Source organism: Syngnathus floridae, chromosome 8, assembly GCF_059516105.1.
Source record: "Syngnathus floridae isolate MCC-2025c chromosome 8, RoL_Sflo_1.0, whole genome shotgun sequence".
Classification (NCBI taxonomy): domain Eukaryota; kingdom Metazoa; phylum Chordata; class Actinopteri; order Syngnathiformes; family Syngnathidae; genus Syngnathus; species Syngnathus floridae.
Window position 1 is genome coordinate 8199304 of NC_142420.1, and position 15826 is coordinate 8215129.

Genomic DNA, 15826 nt, shown 5'->3' on the forward strand with positions numbered 1-15826 from the left:
CCTCTGTTCTAGATGCATCAGAGCATAGTTCAGGACGGGAAACGCCGGCGAGTAGCTCTTCGCGCCAAGGCGTAGGGGATCCAGTGGAGGAGAAAAGAAAAGGGGACAAGAAAAACAAAGTAAAAACCAAGATGATGGATAAGAACAGAGGCAAAGGGAAAGAAAAAGAGAAGAAAAAAGCAGAGGAGTCTGAGGAAACTGAAAAGAAGTCCAAGAAAATAGGCTTTGGCCTGTTGAGGTGAGTCAAACATTTTTTTTGCCTTATATTTGCCAATGAGGTGAGAGTGATGTATTCTTATATATCTCAGTGGATTTAAAGTAACAACCTTAATGAAACTGATTGTCACTGCTATGACAGAGTAAAAAAAATGTCAGTCACAAAGCAGCAGTAGTATCACAGCAAATAGATGAATCCACTTGCTCTACTACTAACAAAGCCCCATCGACATTTTATTTGTTTTGCCTTCTGCGAGTCTCTGAAGTCATTTAGTCGGGGCCACAAAACACTTGAACGACATCAAGGTCGGTCACAGCAACGAGAGCTGATTTTTCTAAATCAATCCAAGCAAGTCTGAGCAATTTATTTCCCAGACCGTCTTTGGAATGCGTAGCCGGATTTTGAAAACGACCACTTGGAAAAAGTCGTTTTGGATTCGTACAATGTCAACCAAGGGCAGCGTCAGTCAGATAAGGCAACATGGATGGAATTCAGGATGTATAACGTCTTTTTCAGTCAGTGCAAATAAACAAGCAGCGTATGTAATCACCCCCATCCGCCCGTATTCACACGTCCACGCAGCGAGCACTCACCCCCAGTGAAGCGCTATCACGTGTTCGGTAGCACACAAAGAGCACTCTAAGAGCCGTGCCCCAATTTCTTTTAAGAGGTGCTTAAAATTATCTGTTGGAGCTATTTGCTCTGATTAACTCCAACTCAAAGTGTGAGAGGGGCGAGTACAGTAGGTACATACAGAGTGTGAAGGGACTTAGTGTTTCGATGAACAATGTGGACTTTCTGCTTTCATTCTAAATTGATAGCAGATCTTTTTTTTTTTTTAAGCATGATTGTTATCGAACTGAGATTCCACACGGCCTTTACACTGATACACATCTGTAGAAAAACAGCTCTAAAACACTTTTGCTTACAAAGCGGTCTTGTACAGTTTGTAGGTTACATTAATGGTGGAAAAAAGAGCTTAAATAATTTATCTCGGTCTTATTTTTATGACAAAAATAGGGCATTTGAAACAGGGGTGTGTAGACTTTTTCTATCCATTTCATGTAAATACCGTACATCTTAAGGGAGTGACTCATTTCTGTTAGCAGCTGTTCACAGCTCCATCTTCATATAAGATACATGACGTAAGACAGCTTTGTACATTTCTCAATAATGAATGAAATTCTGTTTTTTTTCTTCTTCTGCCAATGATAAGCTGTAGCGGTTGTCTTTGAAACTGCTCATTTGCTGATTTTATGCCTGTTTGGCTGTGTGACACAACCTGAAAGTAATGTTGGTGCATCTAAAGGATAACAAGCCCAAACTTCACCAATTATTTTGTTTTGCTACAGTTGCATTATGTTTTTTTTTTAATCTTGGTTCCCAATACATCCATTTAAGCATATTTAGTATATGTAGACAGGCTTCTTTGTTTACGGTGCGTATGTTTCCAAGTTACGAAAGGCACTTAGAAATATCTGCTGTAATTATGTCATTTTGAAATATCGCGCAGGTATTTTGCATTTTCAGACCGTTATATTCCACTTTTTAATTTGAATACCAACTTTCATCTTTTCTTGTGACCATTTTTTTTTACTTTTGCTGTACACCGCGGTAGCGAGATAATCTTTGTACCATTCAGAACGTTCCTGGCTTTCTTTTCCCTCAAGCCTCGGCTCCCCCATCTGCATTTGATTGCATGTAATGGTTAGAGACTAAGAGGGCAAATTGGCCCTGCTCAAAGTTCCATCTAGGCCGAGATTTGCCGCATTGGGATAAATGTATATCATAATGCTCCAAAGGTAGCCATATAGCCAGACGTATTCCTAATGGCTGTGGTTTTTGCAGTGATTATATTAATCATATTCCGTGGTCACACTTTTTGCTTTTACCTGCAATTACATTCTCATTTGTCTGTGCACCATCTGAAAAGAAAAAAAAAAAAAAATACAGAGCATGTTTTTTTCTTTTTGGACAAACTTTGCAAAGTGTCGATAAAATAAAACCCGCATCAACAGAAAGCCTTTAATGCAATCCCATTTTAATTCACATTACCTCATTAAAATGAAAGTGGACAGCTGGCTCTGTCAATGAGACTGCTGCCATCTGCCAATCAGATATGCCAGTCACTTGTGTGTCTGTGTGTGTGTGTGTGTGTGTGTGTGTTGTGTGCGTGCAAGATTGTCTATGAGTTCAATATTTCACAAAAAGAGACACGCAAACCTAAAATGGTAAAAATATATTTGCAAGAAGATGCCGACCAAAGATCATGAATATTCCTTTTGCGATTGGTCACCAAGTCAGATGGTTGTCACATCGTTGGCTGGCGGTCGTCGTGAATCATCGGCGTGCGTATGCGGTGCGCGTACCCCGCTAATGCTCCGCAGCTGTGCGTGCACTTCCTTCTTTCGCTCCTTCCTCGCGCTCTTCTCTCGCCAGCTGGTCCAAATGTGACACCTCTGGTAGACTTCAAATGTTCCATCGATGAGGCTATTATCCTCGCTCAACAGTGGGAGCCATTCAGGCTGCTCCATTGTGGGGTTGAGGAGAACGCGACGTACATTGCGGCTCAGTGGTCGTATGGGTTCACACATTTACTTTCTTGCAAGTTAGACTTACCGTAGGAAAAAAAAAAGGCTTCCATTCGATTAATTGGGAGCAAACAGCGGAATCCAAATCCAACCTGATTGATTTCAATTATTTCCCAATACAAAATGAGCGGAAGGATAGTTATGAATCTTTGTTGCTGAGTTAAGACATGGTTCGACTAGAAAAGGACATTCATTTGTTTGTCATGGCTTAAAAGAGACCTTATACCCACAAGCATTATTACATTTCTAAAACATGCAACCTTTCTCTGCGTGTAGTTGCCGCCTCTTAATTTATTATGCACAAACTACTCTGTCTTCTGACCAGACTTGTCTTTTGTTTTCTAATTAGAGAGAACATACTCAAAATGGGTGGGTAGACACCCTAGCTGCCAATCAAACAATGTGACAGGAAGTCATTGGCGTGTCACTGACTAGTGTCATGCCTGCCAATCAGTGTGTGTGTGTGTGTGTGTGTGTGTGTGTGTGTGTTTGTGCACATGTGTGTTTGTTTGTCTGTCACGGTTGCACAATGTCAGTCAGCGATTTCCTCAAGGGTCGGCATGCTGTGATGGCAGAGGGAGGGGGAGACAAAATGTGTGCAAATTTTCTACTCGCATTAGCTATTACGAACTCGAAAAGATCGTGTATTTGCTATATAAAGTTCTTCGTTTTAGAGTCTAATGTAAATTGAAGCATTACCACTGCTCGGTGTAAGTTTACAAAGATTACAACCCTGTTTCTGATTAGGAATGGATTTTATGCTGTTTCTCAATACTGTGCGCTCACATTTCTTGCCTTCAGTAAGCTGAGATTCCGTGTCTGCTAGGTCAACAAAAATCTATCAAGGTTTGGCAAATTCCCCGTTTTACTAGTTGGTAATCCCCATCTGTGCTCCAAGAGACTGTGGGGGATTTATAAATGGGTTTTTACTGCATTCCCAGCACCATCAGACGTAAATATTACCCTAATGCACGATCATGTAAATTAAGAAAATGTTCCCGCCTATGGCGATGTAAGTGAATCTAAAATAACGTCGAAATTACGGACGGGCGGTCTTTCCGGCTATACGCTCTGATGCCATATACAGTAAATTCCTCGAGACATTTGGAATTATTACAGTCCTCACATACTATAATGCGGTTCAATTATAGAAACACCTTGGAGGGACCTGTTATGGAACAGAGTGATGAACTGATCCTTTCTAGTGCGTTTGGTGCTTCTATCAGTACGAAATTGAAAACATGTATAATGCACATACCGGCACTTTATTGCTTATGAACAATTCAACCATTAAAATAAGTCTAGCAAATGCTTTTTTTTTTTTTTCTTCTTCTCGTCACAACAAAGTCACAGCCAGAAAATGACTTTTGCCGCTCTCAAGCAACCTTCTCTTACACAGATGGCAGCCTTAATAACGTGTACATAATTGTGATTAAATCATCCTCACATGCAAATGAGTGGTGGTAAAGAATGTAGTGCGAGGTCATGAATATTCACAAGTCATCCTTCTGTTCCCACTAATGACAGAGCAGGAGCTTTTACCGTCCATCCAACTGGCTGCCAGTCAATCTTTGCTGATGCTGTTCTGTTTAATCGGCAGTCTTAGTGACGATAATGCGTACCGTGCGGGTCACTGTAGTCACACTGTAGGAATGCACAAGGTTACAGTTCCATTTTGGCACTGATCAATAGTCAATGCATTTCGGTGACAGGGACTCTCCACGCTTTGCTTTACAGCCACAGGCACATATAGTTAAGTATTATTGTAAATAAAAAATCAGTATTGTTTTGTCTCCATTTCTGTTCGTGTCGTGCCTTTCAGGATTTTTAACCAAGATTGTATTTTTTTTTTTTAAAGTTGATCAAACTTGGATGCGGCAAAATGTACAGATGATATGCTTGACTCACAACTTTTTTTTATTTTTTACATTGAAACTGTCACATGACTTTAAGCCCAGATCCCCTTAGTAATACACTGTTTATTTTCCCCCTCCCTATTATTATTCCCATTTCTGTGAAATGTTCAGATTTGGAAAGAAAAAAGAGGACAAGAAAGAGGCCAAGGCTGCTTTGCAGCGTCAGAAGACAGACACTCTGAATGACCTGGACTTTGAAAAGATGAAAGATGAGCGTGAGAGGTTGGAATAGTTTATTTTTCCCATTGTTGTTTTCTCTTGAATGCCAAAAAAGGCTTTTGCCGTAAACACTGTAATTAGCCATTACTAATCTTGCATTGATTTTTGTTTTTTTACTGTTTCATGCTATTCACATCTGAGCCTTGGGCCAATAGAAATCAGAATTGTTTTTAATATATTTTCTCAATCATGCTAATGGACTCTTGTACTTATGTTTTCTTCAGTTTCTCTTTATACTCGTCTGTTCCCAATAGTCCAAATGTTTCAACTAAATTTGTTCTTTGCCTTTGTCAGAATTGAGGCTGGACATGAGCACCACTCCAAAGACCAACAAGTTGCAGGTGGCAGATCCGTATATGAAAACGTGGAGGATGATGACACCGATCCCAATTATGCCCGAATACAATCCTTTAAGGACCGTGCTGTGATTTCACCGCCACTACCACTGTTTCAGTCCTCTCCACAGAATACAGTCCAACAACGTCATATCAGGACCCCTCCTCCTTCTCCCCAAGGTCCATCAACCGTTTCTGGTCAAGCCAATCAGAGTTATGACCCAGGAGCCATACCCGAAGACCCGTTTGATAGGCTTTATGCAAAGGTCAACAAACCTAAAGGACCTGGGACTAACTCAACTCCCGTGTTTGCATCTTCTTCCAATGACAGGTAAGGACTCAAACGACTGCGAGTCTCAGATGAACGGCGCTCCGTGGGGGGTGAGCGTTGTCATCTTGAAGGATGGAGTTTGGTCCCAGACGACGGCGATATGGGAATGCCACTGGATGTACAATCTCATCTCAATATCGTTCTCTCTTTGTGCATAGAAATTGCTTTCAATGATGACAAGCCTCGTTTTTCAAGTCACGGAAATGTCATCCCACACCGGCGTACTTCAGTCAGGCACCTGCTTATCAGCCCTTGGGGGGTACTAAAAACTCCAAATAAGAATCGCTAGCAACAGTAGATTCTTTTAATACCGTGGATATAAAAAGTCGACACTCCCCTGTTGAAATTTCAGGTCTTTGTGATTCTCTATACAAAAAAAAAACCGAGCAGTTATTGAAAACCACCCGCAGTAATCTGTTGTATTGTTTGCTCCCAACTGCCTCTGAATTTAATATTGCAAAGGCCACAAAGTTTAATGCAGACTCATTTGGTAAACATGGAATTACAAATAAATTGTAGAAAAATAAACATCCGCAATTGCACTTGATTTGAGACTCCAGGAGGTAAAAGGGAAGCAAGCGGGTGGTGAGAATGTCAACGGGAATTCAACAAGCAAAGTATGTTGCTTTAGAGAACGCTTCAAATTGGAGGCTGAGTTTTTTTTTTTTTTGTAACCATTACACACATTTCTGTCTTGTTCACACACACGGTCAGGTGGAAGTGACAGACAGCGTCAATTTTCTGAAGTTACTGCAAAGCCTTGGGTTAGAGCTCCCTACAGTCTTGAGTGGCTGCCCCTCCCACCTCCACCTAACCACCACCACCACCACCAAAGCATCCCAAGTGCACTCAGGTTACCATAACAACAACAACCACCTCTGGCCCTTGACCAATTAGAATGCAATCACTCTGCAGCGGAGTGATCTTGAGAGACGGCGTTATCATAGCGCGTGAGCAAGACAGATCAATAGCAAATTATTGTCAAGAACTACAAGGCACGATAAAAATGAAATAAAAACTATCTATTGTCAAGGGCTATAAGGCACAATAAAACATGAAATAAAAACCATGTATAGCGATAGCGACGTGTCAGTTGCCAACTTATAGCTTGACCTTCCATTAACATAAACATTCAATGCCAGCACTTTAATAACGAACTTTTTGATTTCAGACAAGGTCGAGAGAATTGTCCTGGAATAAAAATGGTCCCTCTTTTGTTAGTCTTATAATTTGCACTGCTAGTTTCAACCAATCAAAACTGAATGGACAATTTGTAACATAGGTTAAAAAAAAAAAAAAAAGGGAACTGAATTGTCAAGGAAACGCTCCTACAAATTCTGTTCGATAATGTGATTTGCTTCCAATTGAGGAAAAACAGTTAGAAATAAGAAACTTTTGATAATCATAACTTCCTGTGATCCAATGGCTTTATTGCATATTAAAATGCATGAGAAACTCGAGATACTTTTTTCATTGAAAAATGTCAGCGGTAAGGAGGTTCAAGGACCATGGTGAGTATGAGCAAGAAGAGGGATTTGAAGTGTCTTGAAAGTAGAAGGAGGCCAAATGGAAGGTCAAGTAGGATTAGGAATAAAGAGAAGGGAAGTTAAAAGAAAAGAAAATAGGGAGAGGGTGAAACAGAAAAAATAGTTACGGAGAAGAAGGAGATAGATGGAGTGTTTTCCGCTCAAGGAACAAATTAACCGGAGGAAGTGCTGGAGAAAAAGGGGGATTTAGTTCTAAAAGCACTAAAAAGCGACAGTGGATGAGAGAATAAGACGGAAAAGATTGAACAGTGAGTGAGAAAGATTTTGAAGAGATGGAAGGGGCGGTGCCTGTTTAGAATTTTGAAATAGATAAAAAAAAAAATCTTGGGGCAACAGTAGCAATTTGGGGATTTTGGGGTCACTGAGTGTTTGGGGGCCAAACGGGAAAAGTAGACTGCAAAGAGCCATTTGGAAGTAGAGAAAAAAAAGAAGGGGTTGGACTAAATTGAGATGCTGGGTGCAAAAAACGTATAGAGGAATAAAAGCGAGGAATGAGAAGAGGTGGGAGGGCGATGGGCAGTGGTTGTAAAACGGGCCGGCATGTGTGTTTTCCTGGACTCAAAGTGAATGATTCAGCCCGGCTAATAAGGAAAGCTCTCAAGAGGCACTCGGCTGCCATCCTTGCCTCCCCCTTTGCTCTCCTTCCTTCAATGAAGCCTTTCTGGGCCTCTCTTCACCCTGTTGCATGCACTCTCCTATTTGCACAAGTAGTCCATGATGAAAAATACATTTCATGCAAAGGACATCCACCCGCAATTGAATGTAGGGTTTTACATTGTACTTGGACTTGTAGAAGGACTCGTCGCTTTTTTTTAAAGAGGCACAGATGCACTCATGGGCAAATGCATAAGAAGACATATATATATTTTCAAAGTAGTCTCATGTTTATTGATTTTAATATATTTGGATTTGATACCAATAAGGAATTGTGGAAATTGAGCTTAAAAAAAGAATTTCCGTCTGTGCAAATGGTGCAAAATCATATTCAAACATTAATATTGGTATTGAGTCGAAGGGGAAAGTACACAATATGGCATATTATTTTCAATCTGTTGAAGAAATCAACCCCCCACCGTAAAAACGGGATGTCGGCCTTTTCCACCACCGAGCGGAGCATTACGACAGCCAGTCCGATTGATGTCATGGCGGTCGACAGAAGCGTAATTACTCTCCGTGCTTATGCCGTGCTGCAAAAGGAGCGGTGTCATATCCTCTCAGCTGCATTTTAAAAACACGTGTCGCTTCTTGTTAACCTGAAGAGCAAAGTGATCCTCGGCACAATCTGGGAGAGTACAAGTCGCAACCTCCTAACACAATCACAGTGTCTGGGAGTGTCTTTGTCTCTTCCACACATTTCCTTTCCTTCCATGACTTTCCACCTGCTGTCGTTGGTCATCTATTGTTGTCAAACTTCATTAGTGGAGATGTCAGCTAATTAGTGCAAAACACAAGATAGGGAGATTAGGCGGGCAAAAATGATGAAGGCCGAGATGAGGGAGGCAGATGAGAAGGAGTCGGGGGCAGAGGCGATGGAGATAAGCAGATGAAAAGATTAACAAAGGTGGGAGGGAATGGAGAGATGGATTGTCTAAAAATTATGGATGATACCCGATGGACTCATTTACTTTCTTTTTTTTTTTGCCTTATATATTGTGTGTGTTCAACTACCAGAAATCAGAATGAGAGAGCGGCTGAGTGACACAGATACAGCGAGAGTGCGATAACACATTGATTGGTCTTGGTTGTTGTCGTCTAGTTCATCCTTTTACGACACGGAGCTTAATGATCTTCTACTACTAGACATCAGGGACAGCACACAGACTACAACTCCCTCTTGTAAAGTGTCTTCTCTCAGAAATTGACTTGCTTGGTGTGGCAAAAAAAGAAAGACATTATATACCTTATAGTATATACAGTATATACCTTATACACGAGGATTATTTTTTTTCCGATGGAGACCCACCACGAATTAGTATCATAAGAGATGCAACTAGCGCAGCATTTGATATCGTTCAGAATATTAATGTTACTTAATATTTTTCTGTACTACTCTATATTATTTATTTAGTCCACCAGACATTAGATTTTAAATAAATAATGATGTCTTATGCGTTTAAATCCACGAGTGATTTGGGATTTAGCCGATCTCTTGACCCAATATTATACAGTGCATCAATATTCATCATTTACAATTGATCTAAACTATCGCTCTCTTCAAAAGATTTTGAAATGTATCATGAGAGGGTGCCTTCTTATTTATCATCAACCCTGTAAATATTTATAGTTCTTGATGACACTTTTCTTATTAAAGATTATACTGCAGATGTAGCCCATCCGGGATTTATATTACTTCTGAGCTTTGACTCCTGTTCATCAGCCATACCCTTGAAAGTTTCTGCGCCTTACCTTCAACGGCATTCATACTCCTCTTGCACTTGTTATTCTTACAAGAGTTTCCTCTGTGTTTGCAGCAATATGGACCGAATCCAGCAGCTAAGAAAAGAATACCAACAGGCAAAGAGAGAAGGGATGGTGCCCTCGTATGAAGAACTTGACCCTCGACGTCTAGGCCATGAAATGGACAGGGTAGGCACCAGTTCTTTATTATTTCTACAAAAATTAGCATTGCGTGTTAGCCTTTATCGGAAATCAAAGGCTAAATAAATCAAAGTATACAGGATAGTGCCATGGAATAGCATCACAGATCCGGTTTTGCTAGCTTGGTCATCCAGCTGTTCCCGCTCCAATCACAAGATCATTGTTGCATCTTCACAGCTCCACCTCTGTGTTTGACTCAAACGAGTCTCTAGAATAACAGTACATTATCAAAGTGCTAATTAGAAATCACCTCCCACAATGCTGTCAGGTGTCATTTAGCAATGGCTTATTTTGCTTGGCAAATGTAAATACTTCTGTCATAAGGACACCCACAGTTTCTTTGGATAGGATTGTTATTTCACCATGTCGCTTGCTCATTTACATTCTAATTTCATTTGCACTCTCTTGCATTTCAAAAACTCAGATTTATCTATTATCAAAGAGAGACTCCCTTTTTGAGACTAAAATGATGAAAACACTTGCCGTGTTAAAAATGCATTCTTCATTCGGAGAAAACGGTATATTCAAACTTCTCAATGAGACGATGAGTTTCTTTTTACGATGTACTTAGATCATTTAAATGTGTCAATGTGGTCACACTGCTGTGCCTGCCTTACTTTAATTTAGTTCTCAAAGTAATTTGGTTTGGTTGCAGCGAGGGCGACCTCCTTCCTCTTGGAATCAATAGCCACGCTCGACCCCAGATTAGAAAATCTTGTTATTGTTTATAAATCAGGTAGGGAGACCAATTATAATGTCTCATTTTCACCTTTAAGATAACCCATTCATTTCCCCTAATGGCAGGTCTAATTTGTCTCCCTTTTATTTTTTTCCTTAGTTAGTTTGATCATCTTTCCTAGACTGCTGTTGAGGAACTAATCGAAGCTTACTTTTAGACTATTGCTTTTTGTAAAGTTTCAACTTTTCCTACTTTTTCCCCCAAATACAAAAAAAGAACTTTATCGCTTATAAAAACCAAATCATCTGTTCTTCCGTAAAATTTACAGGGACAATCATTAACAATGACAATTGGCTTTTTCATTGACTTACCATCTGTCCAACTCTTAGGACATGGCACAATGTCACCTTTGTGCTATTATAAGACGACCTTGTATTATATCCTGTTTATTAAGACGGAATTCTTGGTAGGAATCGTAGACAGTCACGGATTTCCGTTTGGAATGACTGTCTGCGTTTTTTAGATTGTTTCTCTTCCCGTTCAAGGTTTCAGTTTTCTTAACGGTATCTCCCTCGTCACTGTTGTGTGATTCACAAATTGAGAAAATGCATATTAGGAATAGTGATCAAACCAATATTCCACAGTGGAAATATATCTCATTCCCCCACTTTAGATTTTCTTTCTTGCCTCCTTAATTGTTTGACAGAGTTACTAAAAACTATGCTCCCGCCCTTACTGCTCTCCATCAAAGTGTGTGTATCAGTGTGTGTATTTAAGATTAGCCTAGCTGTAGGTCATGAGGTTATAATCCCCGAGTCAGACAAGATGGGATCAGTGCCGACCCAGCGGACCCAGACACATTCACATGTCTGTGGGACTAACATAGACACTCAAACGCCGACGCCTACTGTTGAGATATATATCCTTTCCCTGTCCTAGTCAATAATAGAGATGCACTTGTGTCTGGACATTAATTGTTCATCTGTCTCCCACCCACCCCCGTGAATTTCTTCATGTGTCCCCGTAGACCAAGCGCCATCTCTCTCGCACACACAAACTGCATCATGAGGTAATCTACAGCAAGGTTCCATAGTTATGACTGACTGAAGCAATTAGCGGATGACTCATTGTTGGATATCTAGAGCCATTAACACTTAAATCATTCGCACCAACTGTCTCGTAATACAGAGTGTTAATGCGTGTATGTGTGTGCGATTGAAGCTGCAGCAGTGGTTTCCACAAGGGGATAAAAAAATAAAAATCAGTTATGCCAAATTACAGCTTCTATATAATTTGGCTGGAGAACAGTAGAAGTTGCAAAATTGACCGGTTGATGGAAATCCCCTTAGACCCACACGCATTAACCGAGAGGAAAAAAATGTGCAAGAATGACATCAATCTGACTTATTGAATGCACACATCTGCCCTCGACGGGCTCGAGTTGCCAAAACAGGTGGCTCATTGCATAGGCATCTGCAAAAGTAGTTTAACTAGGCTCAAGTTTGGCTTTAATACGATGCGACATCGCCCTTCTCTGTTAATTAAAGTGGCTAATGAAAGTTTACATCCCTTTTTTAAAATACTGCATTTTTGTAATGTCATGAAACATCGTGTCAGCAAAAGATGCCAAAACTACCAAATGTCTTGAAATGATGACGACTGCAGGACTGCAGCATTCTTCTGATGCTATTGAGGCTTTAAGGGGAAACAAATGAAGAGTTTCAAATGTCAGTAATTTTTGGCATAGCTTCAGATGAGATAGAAATGTGAAGATGATTACAAATGCCACACTTCAGCGAGATGACAATCCAAAGCAATCCAACCAAATTAACTCCAAGCTGCTTCACTTATGAGGTTGAAAGGTTCCGAATGACCTGGCTACGGGTCAGACACAAAATCAATTAAAAATCTTTGGCTTGACCTCAGGAATGCTTTGCATTATTGACATCAGTCACAATTTTACTCAGTTGAAATGAGCCACCTCGATGCAAAGTTTTGTGGGAACTGCTTAACTTGGTTCTTGGTTATTTAGCCATTAAGCTATTAGGGTTATTTTAATTAAGTTAATCTTGTCTCAAATTGAACTAAAACTGTTTGGCATAATGTCAAGTGTCATGACATTTTCATCCGAGTTTTTTTATGATACCACCTTAAAAAAAATGTATTTGTAGAAAATCATCTGGGCAGAAATCTATAGAGCCAAATGGTTAGCATGTGGAAAGTCAGGGGTTCAAGTTGGAGGGCCAATCTGAGAAGAGGAGTTGGATTGTGTTATTACAGAGGAATGTTAATATGATTAGCGGATGACTCCGACCTCGCCGTCTGGCCCTGGTGCCTCGCTGGTCTGACTGCTGAGCCTTCACAAAGCAGGGTGAAAGTTTGAAAACATGCAGCCGACATGTTTGAACAACCAATAGTTTTACGCTGCACGCTGAAAAGTATGTCAGCAGACACAAACGCACGTCCGCCAGGCGAGCAGAATGAGTCAACATGTCATGATTTATCACTTTTAAACATGTATGACTCCCCCTAATTAGGTTTTATAAAGTTTGGGTCAAAACTGCTCTGCGGTTGGGTGACCCATGACTATTTGACTGATTGTCGGGCCTTGATCCCATATTCAGCAGACACGATTCATCATTTCTTGACATAATAAACTGAAGAAACATTCTTTCCGGGATTGGATTATTTGTAATGTGGTCTGCTGTCTTTGATAATTAGGAATCAAATATGGTGCACATAGCAAGAAATGTTCTATCATTATACTAGAATTGTAAAATAATCATAATAATAAATTATTAAATAAGCTTAGTCCTACTTAAATTGTTTGAGTCCCTGTAAAATGAAAATAAATATAATAAAGGCTTTGACAAATTTAAATATTCAAATATAAGCGTTGTATCCTATAAATATTAATGAATGTATACATTTATATGTAGATTGTTGGTTCAGCTACCTTGAGTGTATTAAAATCCAAACATTTTGCTGTGATTGTTCAGTAGAGTCGGTAATGAATCCATCTCCTACTATTAAAGCAAATATTCCATGAAAGTAATCATATATTATAAATATATTGGCCAGAGAAAACTCATCCCTGATTCCAGACATCAGGAGCCTCATGTCAACTTTGATTGAGAACATTTGTTTCCCACCGCGAACTCAACGAAGATGTCACAATCTCGACAGAGAATTAAAGCCAAGTCCCTCTCACCTTCTCTTTCACCCTCATGCCCAGCACTCCCCTTCCCCTCTCCCTCACTTGTATTCCACGTCCGTCCATCTGTGGGTTCAGCCGAACTGAAATCTCACAGGGTTTTTCATTGGCTGAGCTCCACACTAAGAGGGGAGCTAATTGGCCAGCTGGGGCCCAGCCGGTGGCATAGCAGGGCACTGGCCAACAGACTGGTCAAGTGGCATGACACTGGTCAGGCTGGCACTTCCGCCAAACGTTTGGCGCTAGTTTTTTGGAGAGGTTCAATTGTAATCCCGAACTGTGTCTTGATATTCAATGTCATCATTAGATATATTTTGTTCAACAACAGTGACAGATAATCTTGGCCAAGTCGAAGTACTTCATGTGTAAGCATCTGTAATTTGATCTGACTGGAAGTTTTTTATGTTTTGGCTTTTCCCTCATTTCTCTCTCATCTCCTTTAAGACTTGGCAATCCTTACATTGGCACATTTTCTCAACTATAGTGGAGCCTTGACGTTGGACCATCCATCCAGCTAGCCATTATCCATACCACTTATTCTTATTATGCATGGGGTTTGGAGCTTTCCCAGCTGCCCCCACCACCACCACCACCACCACCACTTTATTCCAAGCGTGGCACATGGCGTGTGTGCCAAAAATCGAATGTGAAAACTCTGGAGCGATTGTCCCTAATTATTTGGTTTTGTGGTGACCGTACCATCATAACTGCTAAGTAGGAACTGCCATCATATTCAGGATAAAGGTGAAGCTTGAGAATTACGAGACCACAGATCCATTTAGAACGTTTCAAATGCTCATCTTGGCGAAGGTCCTCAATCGACCGTTTGCTGTTCTACTTTTGCAATGTTTTTGTTTTCTTTCTTTGGTGGTGTTGAGTCTTCACGGTCAATCTTTCCTTCTCACTTTTTTTTTCTTTCTCACTCTGTGTAATATCGCTCTACCGCTACCATTTCATTAAGTAGCAGAGTGAGTTAATCTAGAGGAAATGAGAGGTGGAGGTTGGTCACCGTGGATTAGTCTGGTCCCAGACTTCAAGCACTCCTTTCCCACTCTGGAGATAATCATAGCCAGGTTAGCCAGGAAATTAAGTGACTGACTTTCAGAGACTTTCTAATCCCCACCATGCTCTCCTCTTACATTTCTGGTCAATTCCCACACCACTCCTTTTTTTGTCTGTTCTTCTTCATGGAGCCTGGACTGGATGATAGATAGAAATTCCTCATACCTTTCAGCCAAGTCAGTCCACAGACAAATTGAGAATTGTTCAGAAAAAAAACTATAACCCACTGTGAGAACAAATGTTTCTGTTTTTTTTTTTTGCACTCTGTTTAACTAACTCCATAAATAACTCCTCTTTTGGCCTTCTGGCATTTGTTCTTGGATATCCAGATGAGTCCGGCTGTGAAGTTCTTTCACATAGCAAACAAAAAGCTCCCTGTAGTTGACCTTGTGCCCTCTTAAAAGGCATGTCAATGAGCACAAAAGAAAATGTTGCCCCCATTTTCCACACTTCTTGTCCATTGATGTGCACTCATGGATCCGTTCAAACTTTGCATAAATGCTCGCTTTGTTTTCAAATCTTTTATAGCATCGTTGTTGAACCTCGCACATTTTCGTATTTACTGCTAACTTTGTTCTGGGTTGATTAGTGACCTGCCCCAAATATCCAATATATAACCTTTTGTCCAATAGAAGCTCAACTGAAGTCAACGAGAGCACCCCAAAAAAAAAAACATATAACGCAATAGATCAGGAATATGAAGAAAACGTAGTGTAAAAAAAAAAAGACAGAGAAACAAAATTGGACACCATGACACCACCAGGCGGTAGTCAATCATCTGAAGAGGTAAGAGAGGAGGGACTATTGCTTCCATCATATTATATCTCCATCTCTCCTGTCAAAGTCGACACCTGCTACCCTTGTCCGCATGCATAAGAGAAAAAAAAAATGTTCAGTGTTATATCCAGGCTCTCTCCATGGCCATGAATTCTTTTGTGTCAATTACTTTGAAAGTGAAAGGTGGTGGTTGCACCTTCTCATATATGCTATAATACTTCCTGCCCAAGAGATAGCGAAAATGATTCCTACAATCCCCCAAATAAAAACGCAACGGTGCTGACTACTTTTCAACCTGAGGCTTCCATTTCTGCTGCCTCAGCCCTCCCTTCCGTCATTC

The 15826-nt window shown here is 40.4% G+C and overlaps 1 protein-coding gene across 10 annotated transcripts in view; it reads left to right on the forward strand.

The window, feature by feature from the left end:
* Positions 1-15826, forward strand: part of LOC148394353 (partitioning defective 3 homolog B-like) — a 96273-nt gene that overhangs the window by 61868 nt on the left and 18579 nt on the right. For all 10 annotated transcript variants that reach the window (XM_088382626.1, XM_088382625.1, XM_088382627.1 and 7 more), the window contains 4 exons: positions 13-238; positions 4836-4946; positions 5238-5609; positions 9628-9742. In XM_088382626.1, coding sequence (XP_088238752.1) covers positions 13-238; positions 4836-4946; positions 5238-5609; positions 9628-9742 — 824 coding nt within the window. The remainder of the gene's footprint in view (positions 1-12; positions 239-4835; positions 4947-5237; positions 5610-9627; positions 9743-15826) is intronic.